Source organism: Mus musculus, chromosome 2, assembly GCF_000001635.26.
Source record: "Mus musculus strain C57BL/6J chromosome 2, GRCm38.p6 C57BL/6J".
Taxonomy (NCBI): Eukaryota; Metazoa; Chordata; class Mammalia; order Rodentia; family Muridae; genus Mus; species Mus musculus.
In genome coordinates, this window is record NC_000068.7 from 129,271,482 (window position 1) to 129,295,081 (window position 23,600).

The 23,600-nt window shown below is 41.3% G+C and overlaps 1 protein-coding gene across 3 annotated transcripts in view; it reads right to left on the bottom strand.

Moving 5' to 3' along the window:
* Ckap2l (cytoskeleton associated protein 2-like) overlaps window positions 1–23,600 on the bottom strand; it is a 29,019-nt gene that overhangs the window by 3,272 nt on the left and 2,147 nt on the right. For 2 of the 3 annotated variants that reach the window (NM_181589.3, XM_006500158.4), the window contains exons 3-7: window positions 19,477–19,528; window positions 13,376–14,619; window positions 10,411–10,618; window positions 4,009–4,164; window positions 1,016–1,076 (exon numbers count right to left, since the gene is read on the bottom strand). In NM_181589.3, the coding sequence (NP_853620.1) occupies window positions 1,016–1,076; window positions 4,009–4,164; window positions 10,411–10,618; window positions 13,376–14,619; window positions 19,477–19,528 (1,721 nt within the window). Of the gene's footprint in view, window positions 1–1,015; window positions 1,077–4,008; window positions 4,165–10,410; window positions 10,619–13,375; window positions 14,620–18,721; window positions 18,843–19,476; window positions 19,529–23,600 lie in introns of all 3 variants that reach the window. The other variant, XM_030252067.1, reaches the window with a different exon arrangement.

Here is a 23,600-nt window from a genome sequence, read left to right on the forward strand (position 1 = left end):
TCTCTCTCTCTCTCTCTCTCTCTCTCTCTCTCTCTCTCTCTCTCTTTCTCTCTCTCCCTCCCTCTCTCTCTCTCTCTCTTTTTGGAGACAGGGTTTCTCTGTGTAGTCCTAGTTGCCCTGGAACTCACTCTGTAGACCAGGCTGGCCTCAAACTCAGAAATCTGCCTGCCTCTGCCTCTGCCTCTCAAGTACTGGGATTAAAGTCGTGCGCCACCACTGCCCAGCTAGACAGATTCTTTAAAGGTTCCAAATAGTGACTGTCAATTAAGTAAGGAGAGAGACTCTTGAAAGAACATGAACTTAGATGAGTGATAGCAACTTACTGTGGTAATTTGAGTAGGTATGGCCCCCATAATTTCATGTGCTTGAATGCTATGAATGCCATTGTGAGTGGCACTATTAGGAGGAGTGGCCTTGTTGGAGGAAGTGTGTCATTGGGGAGGTGGGCTTTGAGGTCAAATATGTTCAAGTCATGCCCAGTGAGACAATCTCCTGCTGCCTATGGATTAAGATGCAGAACTCTCAGCTCCCTCTCTAGCACCACTTCTGGCTGCACACTGCCATGTTTCCTGCTATGACAATAATGGACCAGACTTCTGACACTAAGTCAGATCCAGTGAAGTGTTTTCCTCTTTATAACTGAGGTGGTCATGGTGTCTCTTCACAGTAATAAAACCCTAACTAACACACTTATGATGATTAAACATATTAACATGTCAGGGCATCTCTTCCTTTTGTCTTTGTCTCTTTTGATAAACTGTTATTTTGTTTTCCTGAAGGTTCCAAGAAAGCAGGTCACACTAGTCCAGGCTGCTGTGGGGAAAATAACCTTTGCTCAGAATTGAGCACATATTTACTGTAATTATAGGAGTCAATCAGTGGATGATTACAGCTCAAAAGGCCAGGCCATAGAGAGCAAGAGGCGGGAGTGTTTCATCCCTCTGATCTACGTGCTCCACAGGAATTTTACTTGCATGTCTCAAGGCGGTGAATTGGAACGCGGAAGTAACCATACCTTCTGTGCTCCTGCATGGGTCTTGTAGAACGTTCAGAACTTCCTGCAGCTCCTGTACTGGCTGGAGGCAACAAAATAAACAAACGGCATTAAAAGCATTCATGGAAAGACTGAGCTAAGGACTTCTGCTTAGTATCAAATAAACTTTCTGCAATAAAAATGTTTTCTTTTTCAATCCCATATTCAGTGATAAACACTTAAAATGATTCAGTTTTAAAGATTCATAAGGAAAAAAATGAAGAAACTGAACATGTCAATTTAACACTGGCATATCTAATTTCAGTGAAAAGATGTGTTCAAAGTTTCTTTAAACCAAATTCTTTTTTCCTAATAATTTATATCATATCATTAAATCATATCATACCTGCCTCTAAGATATAAAGCTAGACAGACAGAAAACACACCATGCACCCTGCTGTCTGTTTAGTCCTTGCTTTCATGATAAAATTTGGGCACTGTAGTTCACAAAGATTGAGCCACAGGTTCAACTCCAGGGAGACCCCCACAGTCCCATCATGCAGGCGTTTTTAAAGCTTTTTCTGTATCTTTCCTGGCCTCTTCTTTCTCACTTTTATTTAGTTACTGTATGTAAAGAGCAGGAAAAAAAAATAACCAAGGAAAGGAAGACAAAAAGCTCCATTGCCCAGAAGAAGATGCAAACTCCATCACAGCACACCACAAGGTCAGCTGCTATTTTATTGTAGGGATGTTAGATTTAGAATTTTTTTCCTGACTTGGTACTCTGTATCAAATTAATAAAGCACACACATGTACACACACAAACACACACACACACACACACACCTGGCCAACAACGGTAATTCACACCTTTAATCCTAGCATTTTGGAGGTAAAGTCAGGTAGATCTATGAATTCCAGGCTAGCCTGGTCTATATAATGACACCATACATTTGTCTCAACAAAAACAAAACAAAACAAAACAAAATAAAACAAAACAAAAACTCCACTCCAACCAAAACAACAAACAAACAAAACCCAAACCAAAGAACCAAGCCAACCAAACAACAAGTTAAGTTGTAAGCGTCTGAAGTTGGAAATATACACACATACTGTAATGAATGTGAATTATAAAATATTTGCATCAAGCATATTTTGTTATTAAAATTTTTAAAGACATGGTATTACTATGTACTCTAGGCTAAGCTAAGTCAGGCTATGTAGACAAAGCTAGTCTCAAACTCATGGCAACTCTCCTGCCTCAGCCTCCCAAGTGTTGGGATTACTGGAGTAATAATCCCAGCTTGATGAAGCATGTTTTGCATTTGTACAGCTTTCCGTTAAAAATGGAGACTGCATCTCATTCAGTTCTGACCTCTACTGAAAGTCTACTGAAATGAGAGTCAAGGATTAAGAAGTGCACAGGAGAGAATGAGAAGCCTTTGGGAGTGGACTGCTGGAGAGGACTGCCAACCGGCCCCTCAGAAAGCTGGGTCTCAGGCTGGGAGTGTGGCTGAGGAAATTATATGTACCACAGAGCTTCCAAACTCAACAACAGGAGATGAGGCCCCTGGAGCACCTACCGAGGAGTCAGATCTGCAGCCAGACCCGATACCTCCGGCCCCATGCAGCCTGGTGACTGTGCCCTGCCCCTCTGTACCCTAACAGAAAACTGGGGCATATTTCTGACGAAGACTTGGATGGGTGCCTACTAGAAAACAGGATAAATCAGAATCTGCAGGCTAAGGAGATTGCCAGGTCTCTTCTCCTCAATGTCTATCCACTCCAGAACAGTTTCTAGCTCACAGGAAGGAGTCTGGCGCACCTCCCCACCCCAAATACTCTGACCAGCTATAGAGGAGAGACCTGGAGATTTTACTGGTTCTAGTAGAGGGCTTTCTACCAACCACTGCAGCTAGATCACCCTACTGAGTACCCCACAACATGTGGCCAGAGCCTTTGCTTGTTTTTGGTGTGTGTACAAACATGTTAAGTGTGTACATATCTGTGTGTACACAAGTGTGCATAAATATATATGGAGGAGCCAGGGGTCAACCTTTGCTGTTTCTCAGGAACCATCCATCTACCTCATTTTCTGGGACCATCAATCAGGCTCGGCTGGCTGGCCAGAAAGCTCCAGGGACCCACCTGTCTGCCTCCTGAGTGCTGGGGTGTGTTTCACCACTACTGGCTGCTTTATATGGGTGCCAGGGATCAAATGTGAGGAAAAGTCGTTACTGAGTGAAACTGACCAAACTGCGCATAAGTACAACACTGTGAGCAATCCTGGAAGTGAGCACCACGGGACGCGAGGAAGGGAGAGAAACGACATTTAAGTGAAAAGGGTTATGAAGTCATTGTGAAGTCATATCTCTTTGTTAAATAAATCTGCAGAAGGTGCTTTCTCTTTGGTTTTAGAATTAGGGAGGTGCTTGATGTAATGACTCTGCATTAATGATGTTCTGAATTTAATGCCTTAAGTTCTTTTTAACTATTGAATCTTGATTCTTTATTATAACTTTCTACATTTATTTCCCAAACTACTTATTTCTGTAATTAGTGTTAAGTGAGACCAGGGTACTTGACAAACAAACAAACACCACCCAAATTCTACTGGTATAAATGTAATCTCTAAGACGTAATTGATGCATTAGTAAAGAATACATTCTATGGCTAACTGATGGTGGTGCAGCTTTTATTCCCAGTATTTGGAATGAAAAGCAGGCAGACCCTGTCTTGAAAAAACAAAACAAAACAAAACAAATCAAGATACAAAGCCAATACCTTCTACCTGAGATTCTGTGACTGCTTTTTGAGGTGAAGTAAGTTTCTGCTAGTGTGTTAACTGTACAAAACCCTGGCTTCACTGTGCTATCACCAGGGGTGTGTCTAATGCACTCTGATCACACTCACCCTGTTGCGGTACCCTACCTATGAATGGAAGCTTAACAGTGCAGTGTAGAACCATAACTGTAAGCAACAAAGGAAGCCCACAGAGGAGAATTTGACATCAGCCATCTAAGACAGATACTCACTGTTGCCCCGTTCTGAATGGCCTCTTCGTATAGTCCAATAGCATCAAAGGTGCCTTTGCTTGCCAGTAACTTTGCTTTGCACACCCAGAACTTGGCAAATTTTTCAGCCTCAGGAATACTGGATACTATGGTGAATATTTCATTAGGAAGTACACCCTGGAAAAAGAAATGCCAGATATAATTTTTACCACGTCACTGTTAATGCCTATATCTCTGAAGGTATAGTCACTCATTGAAGTTAAAATTTCAATTTTGCTGAGGTATAGTAAATACATAATAAATATAAAAACATCCCCATCTTAATTATACAGTTCAATAATTTTTAACATGAACCTTTAAGTCTTAAAGAACTTTAAAAAAAAGATTTATTTATTTATTTCATGTATGTGGGTACACTGTCACTGTCCTCAGACACACCAGAAGAGGGCATCGGATCCCCATTGCAGATGGTTGTGAGCCACCATGTGGTTGCTGGGAAATTGAACTCAGGACATCTGAAAGAACAGTTAGTGCTCTTAACCACCATCTCTCCAGTCCCCCACAATTTAAATTTTAAGACAAAAATGTACCACAACAAAAGGTAAAGAATATGTTCTCTATCTTTATGGGATGAACGACACAAACAGGATCAAGATCTAATATAGTAAATACTTCTAACATATTAAAAATATTCAGAGTACCACATATTAATAGAATTATGAACTGTGACTCAAGGCTACTTTCCACATGATTAACCACAGCATGCATGAAGAGCCGCAGAAGTATGCAAAGTGAGTGTAGATGTACTGGAGATTCATGCAGGCAGATATAAAAGAGGGTCAATTCCATGCAAAGGAACTTAGAAATGGCTTCTGGCTTGGGCCCATGGCAGGGCAGTGACAAGGACTAGGAGAAAAGGAGACCCAACAAACTAAGAAGTCCAGGCTCGGCTATGCTCAGAAGCTCCTCTGGTGATGGAAAGACACAACTGTACCCTCCCAATCAAGAATCACCACTGGCCCAGGAAAGCTACACGATAATAAAGGTACAATCAACTCAACAAAGAATGAACGCGGCACAGAGAGTGAGGGCGGAGGAGACAGTATCAGCCAAGTGGCAAACTCCCTACCATAGAACGAGCATAGGTGGTTACGAGGGAGGGACTCTCCCAGAACCCAGTGAGACACAACAAAGAAACAAGCGGTGCAAAGTGCAAATTCAGAGTTCCTACGGTCTTACCTACTACTCACCAATTTCAATATCTATAGAAAAGAGTTTCTTGAGCATTGAGAGCAAAGTTAGACACACTCAAAAAATTCTTTATACAAGAATAAAGTTCAGGTGAATTTCTGAGTTTGAGGTCAGCCTGGTCTACAAAAGTGAGTTCCAGGATAGCCAGGGCTACACAGAGAAACCCTGTCTCGAAAAACCAAAAACCAAACCAAACCAAAACAAAACAAAAGAATAAAGTTTAAGACTAGACAGATAAACAATTGTTTGCACTGAAGGTTTTCAGAGAATTAACTAGTGTATATGTATATATGTATCTATGTGTATATATTTAGAGTATATATGTATGTATAGTTGGAGTTAACTAGTATATACATATATATGTATAAATATATGGATATTTGGAAAACCAAGATAAAAATATAACGTAAAAATATAACTTAAGACCAGGCAGAGGCAGTGGTGGCGCACACCTTTAGTCCCAGCACCAGGAGGCAGAGGCAGGTGAATCTTTGTGAATTCAAGGCCAGCCTGCTCTACAGAGTGAGTTCTAGGACAGCTAAGGCTACACAGAAAAACCCTGTTTTGAAAAACACTAACTAACTAACTAACTAACTAACTAACTAACAAGCATCTAGAGAAGCAGAAGAGATAAGGGATTACTTATAAAGAATGAGACTCAGATAGATGTGACTCAATAAGTCAGTAATTCCAGACACAAGAAAAAAAGGTAAAGCAGGAGCTTCTAAATTTTTAGAGACAATAACTTGTAGTTAGAAATTCTTCCCAAACTATGAATACAGCACAAGGGTGAAATAATGGTGCTTTACAAGCATAAGTTTGCATGCATCATTAGTAAACATGTTTGAATTTACATCTATCATGTTATTTTGTTTCACCAATTTATAATTTTCTTTTCCTTTCCTTTCCTTTCCTTTCCCCTTCCTTCCTTCCTTCCCTTTTTTCTCTCTCTCTTTCTTCCTTTCTTTCCTTTCTTTCTTTCTCTCTTTCTAAATTTGCTTATTTTATTTATGAGTACACTGTAGCTGTTTTCAGACACACCAGTAGAGGACATCTGATCGTATTACAGATGGTTGTGAGCCACCATGTGGTTGCTGGGATTTGAACTCAGGACCTCTGAAAGAGCAGTCAGTGCTCTTAACCACTGAGCCATCTCTCCAGCCCTATAATTTTCTTTATGAAACATGAAAACAATAGTAAATATAGAAATAAAAGAATGTGAACACAGGAGAACCCTCTAAGTGGAATTACAAAGTCAAGTGTCAGGAGTGAGTTTATATATATGGGCAATTGCTAACTGTGGAGGGCAAGGCCTGCTGTCTAAAGCAGAGTGTCTCAGTCTGTACACACCTGGGATACACCCTAATATAAACCAGCCCAGGGGTTTAAAACCAAAGGGATGAGGAAACTCACAAAGGAAAAAAAAAAAAAAAAGAAGGAAGGAAGGAAAGAAAGAACAAAAGAACAAAAGGAAGAAAGGAAGGAAGAAAGAGGTTTAGCAATATTAATATCAGAGAAATCAAAGCAAGTCGTGAATCTGTGTAACACTTAGAAAACTAGAGAGCAAACATTGACAAATATAAGGAGGAACTATCATTAACTTATCCTCCTGGAACACTGTGGCATAATTCCTTCAGAAAGGAAGCCATTGAGTAACAAACAGAAAACATTGTTTTAAACACTTTTTCAATGGTTACTAAAAAGGATCAGTCATTAAGACAACAAAGAAAAGCTCAACCAACAAATTCTACTAAGCGGAATCCAGAGAAGTACCAGCTGGAACTCTGTAAAGTTTCTGCCTGGCGGTGGCTCTGGCTGGGCCCTGCCCACACAGGAGAACAGAGGAAGGCTGCCTAGGTGAAGGACAGAATTCTTTCATCCGCTTTCATCACCCTAGCAACAGTCTCTCACCAGGGACAGCAGCTGGCTCTAGCCCCAGAAGAGGTAGGGGACCACAGGGTAGTGGACTTTTCTCAAAGTCTCAACTCCAGGCCCACAGGGTCCCTCCGCTCGACCTTAAAACACTAGCATTTGTTGGGTAGTACACCCTCCTGGAAGTTGGAGTCCTAGTTTCTCCCAAGTTCACCTTTTCTAATGAGATACTGTGAATTACATATGGAGTCTTCCTCCACTTCCTGGCATATAATTCCTAAAATCCTTGTACTCTCCAAAGTCTTTGGCATGATAACAAATCGATGACTGGCAGTTCCTGGTAGCCTCAGGATGGTGGCTGCTCACAGGACAAGAGACAAGCAGACAAGTAGGGGGCTCCAGTCCTACCCACAACCTCTGGGGAGGGACTGAAGAATAACCTAATGGTCTAATGTAGATCAAAGTTATCAATTATGCCTATGTAATGAGGTCTCCATAAAATCCCAAACCAGACACGGTTCAGAGAATTTCTTGATAGAACACAGGAGGGTTTCTGCAGGGCCGAGCTGGACAAAGCTATTCTTTTCTTTGTGACTTAACCTGGCTGAGGAGTATTTGTTAAACATGGCAGGTATCAGACAGTAAAACCACGAGGCAAGTTTACAGCATTCACCATATTCATGAGAAATTAAGACTGATGAAACCGGCCAAACTTTTAACTGAAAGCTAAGAAAATATCAATGGACAGAACAGACATAAATACTACAAATGAGGGAAGTTACTGGACTTGAAAAGGTTTTATAACCTTTAAAAAGATCCTAGAGAAACTGTGAGACCCTGACTTAAAGCGTTTCTCCCTAAAAGGTAAAGCCCCTAAACGTTCCCCCAAGCTTGTTTTCCCTGATCTCTAAAAATACAGCCAGAAAGAAGCTCTATGTTCTCTATAGCCAGCAAAAAGCCTTTTTGTTTCTATACCTTACAAACAGAGATGCGATAATTGTAAAAGGACCTAGTCAGGCGCTTGCCTGGCTCCCTGTGCCAAGGACACGGAGATAAACTCCACAAAGAAGAGCTACAACCCACTCCCTACTCCTCATGCCTTGTCATTTTACCAAAGACACCGCCAGAGAAGAGCTGTAGCCAAACTCCTCCCAACTCCTTACTTTTCCTTTAAAAGCCCCCTACTGTTACCACTCAGGGTCGAACTCCCCTGCTCTGCAGCGAAAGGAGTTTGTTCTCAGCTAGCTGACAATAAAGCCTCTTGCAGTTTGCATCAGGTGTGGTTTTCTCTCGAGTTATTGGGGTGCCGGCCAGCTCATCCCGGGACTTGAGCGGAGGTCTCCCCAGTTTCAGGGGTCTTACAAAATCTTCAATAAATCTGATAGCCCTGCCTTGCCCCCCTTTATTTTTTGAGACAGGGCTCACTATGTATTTGAGGCTGGCTATGAACTTTCTATGTCCCCCTGGCTGGCCTTGAGTCTGTGATCTACTCACCTTAGCCTACATTCTATCCATTCAGCCCAAGAAACAAAAAACACTTATCGACTACAGGAGAATGTGAAAAGATGTCCAGGCCATTGTCTGGGTGTAGACAGAAAGGGAAACAGCCAAGTCATTTGATTGAAACTAGGAAAACATATAAAAATGTCAAGTCCTGCAACCTGCGAAACAAACCAGTCTGCCGCACTTCTATCTACACTGTGTGCACACATATAAAGACGGGAGGGATAGCCAACAATGGGTGATCACCACCCTTCAGGGAGCAGAATGGGATGGAGGTCTGGTCACTAATCTGTATTATTATTTAAAATTATTTTAATATTAAAGGTACTGATTGGGGGAGGGGTACGTGCAGAAAGAGTTTAGTCGGTAAGTGCTGTTCTGCAAATAAAAGGACATTGTGTAATAGCCAGAAACCTACCAACAGCTGGGACTGGTAGTACATGCTTACAATTTTAGCACCAGGGAGGTGAGATCCTTGGGGCTTACTAGCCAGTCAGCCTTTAGCCTAGCCTACTAGGGAGTTCTAGGCCTATGAGACCCTGCCTCAAAACAAACCAAATAACGGACGACGATGACAGAAGTCAATCCAACCCGTCTCCCCTTCCCCCAACAAGGAAGCCAGTTGAGGCTGCCCTCTGGTCTTCACATAAATGCGCACATAAGTCTAAGTGTACCCACCCCTTCCCCCCACCCCCCGCAAAATAATGTATTCCTGTATTTGTTTTTTAATGAAAACAAAATAAAATCAAAGAAATAAACAAAACTCTGAAGTTTAATTGCACAAAGGAGAACTGTTAAAATAATGTTCCCCTGCGTCCCCCAGGTCCAGCACCAGCAGACAAGCTTACTTCCACTGTAGGTGCAGTCTTCCTGCCTAGAGGTTAAGCACGGGATAGTTTAGTACTGCACTGTTTAGTATGGCAGTCACTAGTCACATACCCATTGTCTACTACCTACTTTATCCTGGTGTAGACTCCAAGACACAATTAGGATGCCATTTCTGGCTACCAAAATTACTCAGAGGAGCCTAGAGATGGTTCACTGATTAAAAGCACTGAGTGCTCTGCCAGAGGACCAGGGTCATTTCCCAGCACCCACATGGTGGCTGGCAACCATTTGTAATTCCCCAGTTCTGGGGGATTTAATGCCTTTTTCTGGCCTCCATTGGTACTGAACACACATGGTGAAGCTATATATCTATATCTATCTATCTCTATCTCTCTATATATATATCACCCAAAGCATTCACATGCAAAAACTAAAAATAAATAAATCTTAAAGCACCCCTCAAACAAAGGTTAGCATCTAGGAAATGCTTCCAGTGCAAATGTCACTCATCTTTTGGATCCTTATGGCAGAAGAAAGACCCTGCTGTCTCTTTCTGGAGCCAAATGGTCTGGGTTAGTTTCCTAAGATCTGAGCAGCCACCTGAGTGCATGGCATCATGTAGCTGTTGCTATCACTGTGGTTCTGTGTTTAAGAGTGGCTGGGGGCTGGTGAGATGGCTCAGTGGGTAAGAGCACTGACTGCTCTTCTGAAGGTCATGAGTTCAAATCCCAGCAACCACATGGTGGCTCACAACCACCCATAATGAGATCTGATGCCCTCTTCTGGTGTGTTTGAAGACAGCTACAGTGTACTTATGTATAATAATAAATAAATCTTTAAAAAAATATATCTTAAAAAAAAAAAAAAAAGAGTGGCTGGGTTTCTGCAGAGGTGGAGGCTCCCGAGGAACCTGTCTTAAGCGCCAGGACTGAGTGCGGCCGAGCTCCGCACCCTCTCCCTCTCACTCACCTCTTCAATGAGCCTCAGACACTCTGTCAGAGTGCTGTCGATTTTCTTGGACAGCTCCAGCTGAGCTTTCTTTTCTTCTTCTTCTCTTTCAATGCTCTTCCAGAAGGAAGTGTTCATTTCCTCTATGACTTTTCTTTTTGTTTTAAATTTCATGGGAGGTCGTTTATAGGTTTTCCCTTTGGATTTCTGCCATTCTTCCAGCTGTTTTCTGAAATGTGATGGGGGAGGGGCGGAGGTTAGTTCTTTCTTTCCTTCTTAACATGTCTGCTTCTAAAACACATGCCTGGCAGTGACTGCATAACTAAACCTTCTACTACACACAAGGTCAGGGGACAGAATGAAGAACGGTGTATAGAGGGGCAGTGTCCACGCTGGGTTTACTGCACCACTTATGATTGCTAGGATTACCGAGGGCTGACTGGTGCTTCAGGCTTTTTAAAAAGGATTTATTTATTTATAATGTATACAGAGTTCAGTGTGCATGTACACTTGCACACCAGAAGAGGGCATCAGATCCCATTATAGATGTTTATGAGCCACCATGTGGTTACTGGGAATTGAACTCAGGACCTCCGGAAGAACAGTCAGTGTGCTTAACCACTCCATCTCTCTAGCCCCAAGGGTCAAGGAATTTAAAAACTGCAGCTGGAGAGAGAGTTCAGTGGTTAGGAACACTGACTGCTCTTCCAGAGGTTCTGAGTTCAATTCCCAGCAACCACATGGTGGCTCACAACCACCTGTAATGGGAACCAATGCCCTCTTCTGGTGTGGTGTATCTGAAAACAGCAACAGTGTATTCACATATATAAAATAAGTAAATCTTTAAAAAAAAAATCCCTTGGCCCTTGTTTGCTTTGCATTGTTTTTCTCTAAGTCTTCATTTCCTCACCTGCTGCCCTGGGCAAAGTGCCACCTGCCCTTAAGACACCTCAGTACTCCATTTCTGTCCCCAGAAACTTCTCACCACTCAGACCCAAGCTTGCACTCTGTCTTCAACAGGGTCTCAGTGCTCAAAGCAACCCACTCTCCTACAGTTCCTCATCGATCTCCTGACCACACGAGCCCCGGCCTGCCTCTGCCTCCCGAGTGCTGGGATTAAAGGCGTGCGCCACCATGCCCGGCTCCCTTTTATCATTAATTGATAATCTTAGGGTTCTCTTCTCCATAAGCAACCAGTCTCTGACAATGCCAAGTCCCAAGGCTGGCTTTTTGCCACCGCTTACATTTTCCACTCCTACAAATAAACCATTAAACACAGTCAGGGGGTGGATGTAGACACAAGTGCTCAGGAGGAGGATGTCTAGCTTTCTTACATCACAACCATACTAATGATCAGAAAATGCTCATTTCAGCATTTCAGATCACTCCCTGGAGCCCCAAACCACACTAAACCCATGGCCTATTTGTACCTTGCATTGGTTGTCTAGCAGGTATTTTATATCAATACCACACCAAACAAAGCTCTTATATTTACCTCCAAATCCCTTCTATATTTCCCTCATTTGATAAACATAGTCCCTAAACTCAGGAGCTGTCTTTGAGTAGTTGCTTTTCCTTGTGTCTGACATATCACTGTATTGATTGGTTCTGTCCACATGATCACGATGCTGAGCCACACGTTACCTTCTGTCTGAAATATGAAGCATCTACTCTAACTCTTGTCACCCTCTGTCCTTAGAGTCTGTCAGTAACATATAGAGTAGACTGTGTTGAAATAAAATTAACACGGTTCTCTGTGGCTGTCCTGCCATCCTTTCCGACCTTCATCACAGTCCTCTCCCTCGCCCTTTCCCTCATGGCAGCCTTTCAGTATCCTGATCCAGGTTCAGTCCTGATTCAGGCTCAATCCTGCCTCAGGCTCTTCATCTTTGGTCCTCTGTTCAAACAATCCTTACCTGAAGAATAATGATCTGCAATTATTCTGTCTCATTAATCAGTGTGTTTGTATTCTGCCTCCTCCAACAGGGCCCAAGCTCTATGAAGGCAGAGCTGGATGTTCAGTGCCTAGCACAGTGCCTGATACACGCAGGATTTCAATGACAAGACAGTAAAACCCACCTTTTAGAAGTGCGTAATTCTGTGGGTGTAAATTCACAAGACCATTTGACTGTACCTACAATCAAGATATAATACAGGCCCCCCAAACCCCTCAGAGAGCAAAGCTTACCTTTAACCTCTAGTTCCTGACTGCTCTGCCTTTCCCAAATGTCAATGATTATACACACATGAAAGTTCTTAACTGTCATTTTCCTCTGACTCTATCTAGAAGACAGGCAATCTTACAATCTATGCAGTGCTTACAATAGTCATGATTCTTCCACAATAACAAAGCTGAGACACATGATCTTTGTTTCCTCCAATCCAGTGGTTCTCAACCTTCTTAATGCTGTGACCCTTTAATACAGGTCCTCATGCTGTGGTGACCCCCAACCACAAAATTACTTTCATTGCTATATCATAACTATAATTTTGCTACTGTTATGAATTACAATGTAAGTATCTGATATGCAGAATGTCTGATATGTGGCCCCCAAAGGGGTTGCGACTCCCAGGTTGAGAACCACTGCTCCAGTCCCTAGCATTCTTATCTTCCTACTCTCCTTCTAATCATAATGAAGAAAAACGTTCTTTTCTAAAATCAGTGTAGTTCTAGAACTTCAATGCCACAACTAATTTCTCTAAACTGTCCATGTATACTCTAAGCCTTCCTTGCTCACTTGAACCTGGCATGATGCGAGCAATGACGGAGCACTCATCAGGAATGGGTGGATGTAAGTCTTTCCACAGACTTTCTTCTCTTTGCAACCACATGCCACTGTCATAAGCCCATCTGTGACCCAGGTTGAGAGTTCTAGAGCCGACACTCTCACCTACCCTCAGCTGTTGCTAGGTAAGTGCTCTATCACTGAACTATAGCCCCAACCCCAATCACTATCAGTAAGATCTTGGAATTAAGGCAAAGTACCTCCGATCCTCTCCTTCTGGTTTTTTACCATGTGGGTGAGTCTGGGTCGCACTTGGGGCTCCCTTCCTACTTGCGGCTGCTGTACTGGCTTGAGTCCTGGGAGCAGTCTTGTTCAAAAAATGGCTCTGGGGAGGAAACTTTCTGAACTTGGAGTCCAATGTCTGTGCCTTTTGTTGAAAGATGTTATTGTACTTATTGTTAAGTGTTTTATTTGCTCTCATGTTAGGCGTGCTTGGGATGACTGAATTAAAGTTTCTAGCTGTCAAATTAGGCCTCTGGCTTATGGCTCTTGATTTTTGCAGAACGCATGACGTCTGGGGTCCAAGATGAGGCTGTACAGGCTTCTGATCCTGTCTCATGTTGGGATGTCTACTGTTATGTCCTCCCTGAAGCACATTGAGTTGGGAACTAGGTTTAGTGTGTTTTACTTTCTGTTCAGTAGCAGGGCATGACTCTATCTTAGTTTCATTTGGTTTTCCGTATCTAACCCTGTTAACCGTTATGTCCTGTGTGTTCTTGGTCATTGGTTTCTTTGATGTCTGAGTCTTATTATGGGCTGGAACGGAATGAGAGGGAGCTGTTTGTGGGGGTTTTTCTCTTGGTCGTGTAGAATCTGCAACTGTAGGGCGTGGCCGAGACTTCACTGCTTGAGTTCTGATTTGTGTGTTTCGAATGAACTGTTTGTTAGCTCTGTCTTTCAGAGCAGTCTGAGTAACTGAACTTTTGCTCAAGATCTGTTTAGGAGCCAGACCTTTCTGAGTTTGATTAGAAGAGCCAGTATTTGGCTTTCTTATAGAATGTAACTCAGGATCTGGCTTCTCAGGTTTTGGCAGGGCCTGGGGCAAGTTTTCTTTGTTTGTTTCATCTGGAAAGCCATCCACAGGTTGCTTTGCAGCGTGGGTGTTAGTCTCGGGATGTGTACATTTAGCATTTCCTCCATGTGCTTGCTGTTGCTGTTTGGTTTTTAGTTCCTGTATATCAGGGCACTGCCTGGGGTTTCTTGACAGTCCTGCAGTGAATGACACTGCTCTAGGTTGCTGCTGAGGCTTGCTGGACTGTTTACAGTCTGTGTTAGAAGAAAAACATCTTGACGTGAGTCCTCTGCTTGGAAGTTTTGGTGGCTTCGACTCTGGCTTCTGGGATGCTGTGATACTGGCTGGTTTAGTCTGGAATTTAATGTTGATGGGTCTTGTAGTTTTGCTAGGCAAAACATGATTGGAAACATCTTTTTTAGGTCCAGGAGTCTGAAAACATAAAGAGAAAAATATATTTAAAAATTCATAGCAATGGCTCACTTTTAAAAATGATGAAAACTGAAACACATGCTAGAAACCATCTTAGGATGTCATTTAAGAAAGATAAATGTGGGACACAAAGGCTCACCTTTTGTAATTTGACTTTGTAAATTGTAAAGGTGGCTTTTGTAATCTGAGTTTCTATTAGAAGTATGCCAGTCTTTTTAACTTATCAGTCAATTAAAAAAAAAGTTGTTTCAAAAAAGAATTTCGTATTTTTAATGCTACTCATGTTCCAACGAAGAATACTTCTAAGCAGCCTGGAGAGATATACCACAGTATGACAACATAATAACTTATAGTAGGTATCTCAGCAAGTCCTCCCTTGTGCTTCCAGCCACACTAAACATTGTTTTCCTTTTTGATACTTACCTGGGGAACTTGTTAACCCTGGAAGTCAGTGCTGTCTAGTTATCAGTGGTTAAACACAGGGGGAGAGAACATTGCAACATGGGGAGTCTTCTCCTAACTTCAACAATTGCCAAAGTCCAGAAAAACAAAATAAAACAAAAAAATATCTGAGGTCACAGTTCTAAAGTCAAGATAGAATGTTTTCTTCTATAGAAAATAGAGTTTTTTTCATATAATAAATTCTAATTGGGCTGGTGAGATGGCTCAGTGGGTAAGAGCACCTGACTGCTCTTCCGAAGGTCCAGAGTTCAAATCCCAGCAACCACATGGTGGCTCACAACCATCCGTAACGAGATCTGACTCCCTCTTCTGGAGTGTCTGAGGACAGCTACAGTGTACTTACATATAATCAATAAATAAATCTAAAAAAAAAAAAAAAAATTCTAATCACAGTTTCCCTATCCCAACTCCTCCCAGGTTCTCCCACCTTTCTTCCCATCCAAATCTTTACCCTTTCTCTCGAGTTAGAAAACAAACAGGCATCCGAAAATATTAATAAAATAAAATAAAAAGGAATGAACTAGTATAAGGCAAATAGATGAACAATAGCCAAAGAAAATACTCAAGAAAAGCTCTAGGTGCAGAGACACACACAAGACAGCTTTTTAAGGTTAGATTGTTTTTAAGGTTAGTAAGTACTTTAGTTTTTATTGTTAACTTGAACTTGAAAAGAGGAAACATCAGTTGAAAAATTGCCCCGGTCAGATTGACCAGTGGCCATGTCTGTGAGAGACTGTCTTGACTGATATGGGGTGGACTAGCCCTCTGTGGGTGGTACTATCCCTATGCAGATAGCCATGAGTGGTCTAAGAAAGCTAGCTCATAGCTGGGTGGAGTGGCACATGCCTTTAATTCCAGTACTCTGAAGGTAGAAGCAGGTGATCTCTGAGTTCAAGGTTGGCCTGTTCAATGAAAGAAAGTTAGAGAGAAAGAGAGAAATAAATAAATAAGGAAAGAAAGAAAGAAAGAGAGAGAGAAAGAAAGAGAGAGAGAGATAAAGGAAAGGAAAAGAAAAGAAGACAGAAGTGAACTAAGCGTGATTCCCAGAGCAAACCAGAGAAGCGAGCTGGAAAGCAGCATCTTCATGGTTTCTGCCTCAGGCCTGGCTTGACTTCACTTAGTGATGAACCTGGAGATATAAGCCAATTCAACTTCAAGCTGCTTTTGGGAAAAATGTTTATCACAGCAACAGAAAAGAAACTAGAACAATAGGCAGATGTTTTAGTCAAGTGACTTAGTTTTGGATAAAAAGAGAATTGGTTACAGGAAATTAAAAACTAGGGAGGGGAGAACTTCCTGGTAAGTAATGGGAGGAGGGCACTAGAGGATCCATAGTGTGAGCAATTCCTCAGGAAGGAGAATTTGACAAATTAAAGAACATGTATCTCTCTGAGAAGATACAGAAAGGTTCAAACTACCACTCTCTTGCTCATGTCATGAAGAATCACTAGATAAATACACAAAGGAAGTCTCAAACAAGAACCATATGGCCCCCAGTGTGTGGTGTTGACGGTGAGATAGAGGCAGAGTGAGATGGTGACCCACACGGCTGTATTTACATTTGGGTTACCACTTGGACTGAACATTCAGAGCTCCCCAGCATCCTTTACAGGGGAAGTGGGGATGCTGGTATGAAAATGTCTACATGTATTTTTATGGCTTACATTTCTTATATATTTAATAACTTTGCAATTTCATTAACATGCCATTTAATTTAGTATTTTAAAGCCTTCAATTGAATGGGTTTTAGAATGTTTACAGGGTTGTATAACCATCCCCACAGCCTGCCAGGCATTTGTATCACCACTGGAAGAGATTTGTCAGTAGTCATTCCCTAGCTCCTATTCTCCACAGGTTTTAGCAACCACTGAGCTATGAGGATACACAGGTATACTTTACCTATGTAGCTGGAACTACTAACTAGGTGAATTCACTGTGTGTAAGTGTGTGTGTGTGTGTGTATGTGTGTGTTGTGTGGCTCTATCTGGCCTTTTCATTTCCTTCCTAGCATAACATTCTCAAGACTCACTCATGTTGTACCAGGAACCAGTACTTTATTACTTTTGTTCTGAAAGAGTCTCATGTGGCCTAGGCTACACTTGAACTTGATACACAGTCAAGGATACACTATTACTCCTCCCACCTCCTTCTCCAGAGTGCTAGGATTACAGGCATGTGCTGTCACACATAGTTTATGTGATGCTGGAGTTAAACTCAGAGCTTTGTGTGTTCTGAGCTGGCAACTGAGCTAGCTATACCTCCAGCTCAGAACTTGTTATTTAAATATAATATGTAGGCTTCTTATGTAGGCTTCTTTTTAGAAAAGTTTTATGTTCTTAGGCAAAAAAAAAAAAAAAAAAAAAGGCATGAAGTACAGATGTTTGCACCAAACCTTATTTAAAAATATGCCCTCCATTACTTGCTTTGGTTTGAATAATATTAAATTGTATAGCTATACATATTCATCCACTAGTTAATGAACATTTGGGTTGCTTCCCCATTTGGGGTTTTTAAATACTGTCACTATGAATATTCATACACAATTTTCATGTGAGCATATATTTTCAGTTTTAGGGGTATATACCTTTCAGAATCATTTGGCAACTCTATGCTTACCTTGTTTTCTCCAAAGTAGCTATATCAGGTTATGTTCTTATCTACCATGTATGAGGTTTCAGTTTTTCCACATTCTCCTAAAACTGTCTGTCTTTTTGAACGTAGTTATTTTAGTAAGTATAATGGAGTTTCTCAGTTTTTGTTTGTCTGCTTGCTTTGCTGTTGCTTTTAGTTTATGTGTGTGTGTGTGTGTGTGTGTGTGTGTGAGGAGAGAGAGAGAGAGAGAGAGAGAGAGAGAGAGAGAGAGAGAGAGAATGAGAATGAGAATGTGTATGTGTGTGTTTTACTGGGGATTGAACCTAGAGTCTGGTGCATGTAACATTTTTCTACTGACCTATATTCCTCAGACTTATTTTTGCCTTTTATTTTAGGTTGCCCAGCCTGGCCTTGAACCTTCAGCTGTCCTGCTTTTAGCAGGGATTATCAGCCTGGTCCACCAGCCCCACCTCTCACTGTTAGTTTGATTTACATTTTCCTAATGGTTACCAGTATTGACCATTTCTTCTTGTCTTCAACATCTTTTGAGAAATGTCTACTCAGACTCTGCCCATTTCAAAACTAAGTCCTTTGTCTTTAATTGTTTGAACTGTAAGAGTCAGGCACACATCCTGGGCACTAGATCCTCAGAGGATATGTGACTTGCAAATGTTCTCTTGACATTTTCTATATTTTGATTTTGCATCAGCCTGACCTGACTAAAATATTACAAGTGGTAGAACTGGCCATTCAGTTTAAAGCCCTCCAGTGAGAGAGAAAAGCTATACTATACTGAGACTAGGACAGTAGAACTGAGGGCAGGGGTGGGGAGGAAGGAGACTTTAGAGATAAACTCAACTCCTTCACCTAGTAGACAAAGTGAGCTAGCCAAGCAAGGCAGGGAGGGAGTTAGACTCTGTGTTAAGGTTAGAACTTCAGTTTCTGACTCTTAATTCTTTTTAAGCCACCTCAGAACTGTCAGATCATGTTAAAAAGAAAATAAAGCAAGCAGGAATAATTGCTTTAAGGTAAATTTACTTTCACTCACTCTGGGCATCTGCAGGAAGAGAATTCACAAAGAATATAAGGAGGGCTTGGCTCAAGAGAGATTTATTCAAGGTTGACTGGAGAGGCTCGGTGCTAGACTCTAGGAGATGATTCTGAGGACTCTTAGTAGAAAAGATGTAAGCAAAAAAAAAAGTAATGATACAATGAAACAGGGGCCATCATAGGAAAAAATATTAATGACTATTTCTTTGATGGTTTAAAACTCCAGATTAATTTCTCAAAAGCCAGTATATTCTTGCTTTTGTTTTTGTTTTGTTTGTTTTGTTTTTTTTGAGACAGGGTTTCTCTGTGTAGTCCTGGCTGTCCTGGAACTCACTCTGTAGATCAGGCTGACCTCAAACTCAGATACCCTCCTGCCTCTGCCTCCCAAGTGCTAGGATTAAAGGCGTGTGCCACCACGCCCGGCTTGTTTTTGTTTTTTGTTTTTTTCAGTATATTCTTTAAGTGGCCCATGTACTCAACATAATTTACTACTAGAATGAGACAGGACCTGACTCTTACTGGTTGTATAATTAGGCCAAGGACTTAATCTCTTTGAATCCCACTTCTCATATATAAATAGGCACAACAGTAATAATAACAGTAATGCTTATTTGTTTTTTTAGGAGGGGTATCTTAGGTATTTGGGTCTCACCAGATAGTTTTGATTTAGGCTTCTTGGTCCAGCATTTTATTTTATTCTTAAAGCATTCTGGTTTGAATGTTAAATCATAAAATACAGGGCTGTTTACTTACATATTTAGATGGTGGTGGTTTGGGGCAGATATTCTTGGCTTTTAGATAAGGCCTATGAAAGATAAAAATAAAATCAATCCTTGGTACAGAAGAATCAGGAAAGCCTGGAAAGAATAGTGTTAAAACATTAGGGTTAGGATTTTAAACCAACAGACTTTCTATATAGGGAAAACAACAACAAAACAAAACAAAACAACTTACTTAATAAGAAACATCCTCACTGTTCCTCCCTTTGCCCTGTGGTCCCCTCCCCATGAGCACAGCCGCTCTTACCAATTCCTTTTGTGACTTTTTTGGGGGCTATCCTAGGGACAAGTGTAGCATTCTAATACTGGTGAAATGTATATGGCCTCTTCATAGCTACAGCCTTATGTAAGTGTCAGCTCTAGAATACTGAGGGCCAGACGTGAGAGGAGACAGCTGACTGCCTTGTAAAGAAGCTTCCTTCTCTGCTGTGTGGACCTTCAGTGTTTTTCAGACGTGGAGGGGGGGTTGCACAGAAACAACTCTCTAGAGCCAGGCAGTGGTGGCGTATGCCTTTAATCCCAGCACTAGGGAGGCAGAGGCAGGTGGATTTCTGAGTTCGAGGCCAGCCTGGTCTACAGAGTGAGTTCCAGGGCTATACAGAGAAACTCTGTCTTGAAAGACCAAAAACCAAAACAAATCAAACCAAACCAAACCAACTCTCTAGATCACACCTAGGATTTTTAAAAAACATTTGATAAAGAAATAGAAATAAAATATAAATATTTAATTTAAATATTTATATAACAATATAAATATTTTAAATATTAAAAATTAAATATAGATATAAATGAAAAATAAAACGATAAAATAATAGTATCTATAAGTGACCCTAAAAATTCCACCAGAGAACTCCTAAACCTGATAAACAGCTTTGATAAAGTAGCTGGATATAAAATTAACTCAAACAAGTCAATGGCCTTTCTCTACACAAAGGATAAACAGGCTGAGAAAGAAATTAGGGAGACAACACCTTTCTCAATAGTCACAAATAATATAAAATACCTTGGCGTGACTCTAACTAAGGAAGTGAAAGATCTGTATGATAAGAATTTCAAGTCTCTGAAGAAAGAAATTAAAGAAGATCTCAGAAGATGGAAAGATCTCCCATGCTCATGGATTGGCAGGATCAATATAGTAAAAATGGCTATCTTGCCAAAAGCAATCTACAGATTCAGTGCAATTCTCCATCAACATTCCAACTCAATTCTTCAACAAATTAGATAACACAATCTGCAAATTCATCTGGAATAACAAAAAACCTAGGATAGCAAAAACTCTTCTCAATCCTTCTCAAGGATAAAAGAACCTCTGGTGGAATCACCATGCCTGACCTAAAGCTGTACTACAGAGCAACTGTGATAAAAACTGCGTGGTACTGGTATAGCGACAGACAAGTAAACCAATGGAATAGAATTGAAGACCCAGAAATGAACCCACACACCTATGGTCACTTGATCTTTGACAAGGGAGCTAAAACCATCCAGGGGAAAAAAAGACAGCATTTTCAACAAATGGTGCTGGCACAACTGGTGGTTATCATGTAGAAGAATGCGAATTGATCCATTCCTATCTCCTTGTATAAAGGTCAAATCTAAGTGAATCAAGGAACTCCACATAAAACCAGAGACAGTGAAACTTATAGAGGAGAAAGTGGGGAAAAGCCTCGAAGATATGGGCACAGGGGAAAAATTCCTGAATAGAACAGCAATGACTTGTGCTGTAAGATCGAGAATTGACAAATGGGACCTCATAAAATTGCAAAGCTTTTGTAAGGCAAAAGACACCGTCAATAAGACAAAAAGGCCACCAACAGATTGGGAAAGGATCTTTTCCTATCCTAAATCAGATAGGGGACTAATATCCAATATATATAAAGAACTCAAGAAGGTGGACTCCAGAAAATCAAATAACCCCATTCAAAAATGGGGCTCAGAGCTAAACAAAGAATTCTCACCTGAGGAATACCGAATGGCTGAGAAGCACCTGAAAAAATGTTCAGCATCCTTAATCATCAGGGAAATGCAAATCAAAACAACCCTGAGATTCCATCTCACACCAGTCAGAATGGCTAAGATAAAAAATTCAGGTGACAGCAGATGCTGGCGAGGATGTGGAGAAAGAGGAACACTCCTCCATTGTTGGTGGGATTGCAAGCTTGTACAACTACTCTGGAAATCAGTCTGGCGTCTCCTCAGAAAATTGGACATAGTATTACCGGAGGATCCCGCAATACCTCTCCTGGGCATATATCCAGAAGATGTTCCAACTGGTAAGAAAGACACATGCTCCACTATGTTCATAGCAGCCTTATTTATAATAGCCAGAAGCTGGAAAGAACCCAGATGCCCCTCAACAGAGGAATGGATACAGAAAATGTGGTACATTTACACAATGGAGTAGTACTCAGCTATTAAAAAGAATGAATTTATGATATTCCTAGGCAAATGGATGGACCTGGAGGGCATCATCCTGAGTGAGGTAACCCAATCACAAAAGAATTCACATGATATGTACTCACTGATAAGTGGATATTAGCCCAGATACTTAGAATACCCAAGATATAAGATACAATTTGTGAAACTCATGAAACTCAAGAAGAATGATGACCAAAGTGTGGACACTTTGCCCCTTCTAAGAATTGGGAACAAAACACCCATGGAAGTAATTACAGAGACAAATTTTGGAGCTGAGACGAAAGGAGGGACCATCTAGAGACTGCCATACCTGGGGATCCATCCCATAATCAGCTTCCAAACGCTGACACCATTGTACACACTAGCAAGATTTTGCTGAAAGAACCCTGATATAGCTGTCTCTTGTGAGACTATGCAGGGACCTAGCAAACACAGAAGTGGATGCTCACAGTCAGCTATTGGATGGATCACAGGGCTCCCAATGGAGGAGCTAGAGAAAGTACCCAAGGAGCTAAAGGGATCTGCAACCCTATAGGTGGAACAACAATATGAACTAACCAGTACCCCTCGGAGCTCGTGTCTCTAGCTGCATATGTATCAGAAGATGGCCTAGTCGGCCATCAGTGGAAAGAGAGGCCCATTGGTTGTGCAAACTTTATATGCCCCAGTACAGGGGAACGCCAGGGTCAAGAAGTGGGAGTGGGTGGGTAGGGGAGTTGGGGGGGAGGGTATGGGGGACTTTTGGGATAGCATTGGAAATGTAAATGAGGAAAATACCTAATTAATACAAAACAAAACAAAAACAAACAAACAAACAACCCAAAAACCAAACCTAACCAAACCAACTCTCTAGATCATGGGTATTACACTTAGGATTTTTAACCAACATTTGATAAAGACATAGAAATAAAATATAAATATTTAATTTAAATATTTATATAATAACAGTATAAATACTTTAAATATTAAAAATTAAATATAGATATAAATGAAAAATAAAACTGCATTCATACTGAATATGTAGATTTTCTTCCTTATTCTCTAAGCCAGACTACTTCCATGGCATTTACATTGTAGTGGGAACCATAAGTAGCTTAGAGATGATTTCAAGTTTATAAAAGGATATGCATATGCTGACAGGAGCCTGATGTAGCTGCCAGAGCCTGACATATACAGAGGTGGATGCTCACAGCCAACCACTGAACTGATCATGGGGTCCTCAATGGAGGAGTTAGAGAAAGGATTGAAGGAGTTGAGGGGGTTTACAACTCCATAGGAAGAACAATAATATCAACCAACCAGAGCTCCCAGGGTCTAAACCACCAACCAGGGAGTCCACATGGAGGGTCCCATGGCTCCAGCCGTATATGTGGCATCAACGGGAGGAGAGGACCTTGGTCCCGTAAAGGCTTGATGTCCCAGTGTAGGGGAATGAGAAGGTGGGGAGCTAGGAGTGGGTGGGTGAGTGGGGGGCACACCCTCATAGAAGCAGGAGAAGGAGAGATGGGATAGGGCATTTCTGGAGGGGGGGGTGAAGAAAGGGGATAACATTTGAAATGTAAATAAATAAAATATCCAATAATAATAATAATAATAAGGATATGTATGCATAGGTTACACGTAAACACTATTGTATTTCATGGAACATCTGGGGATTCTGATACCTACGAGGACGTAATCTGA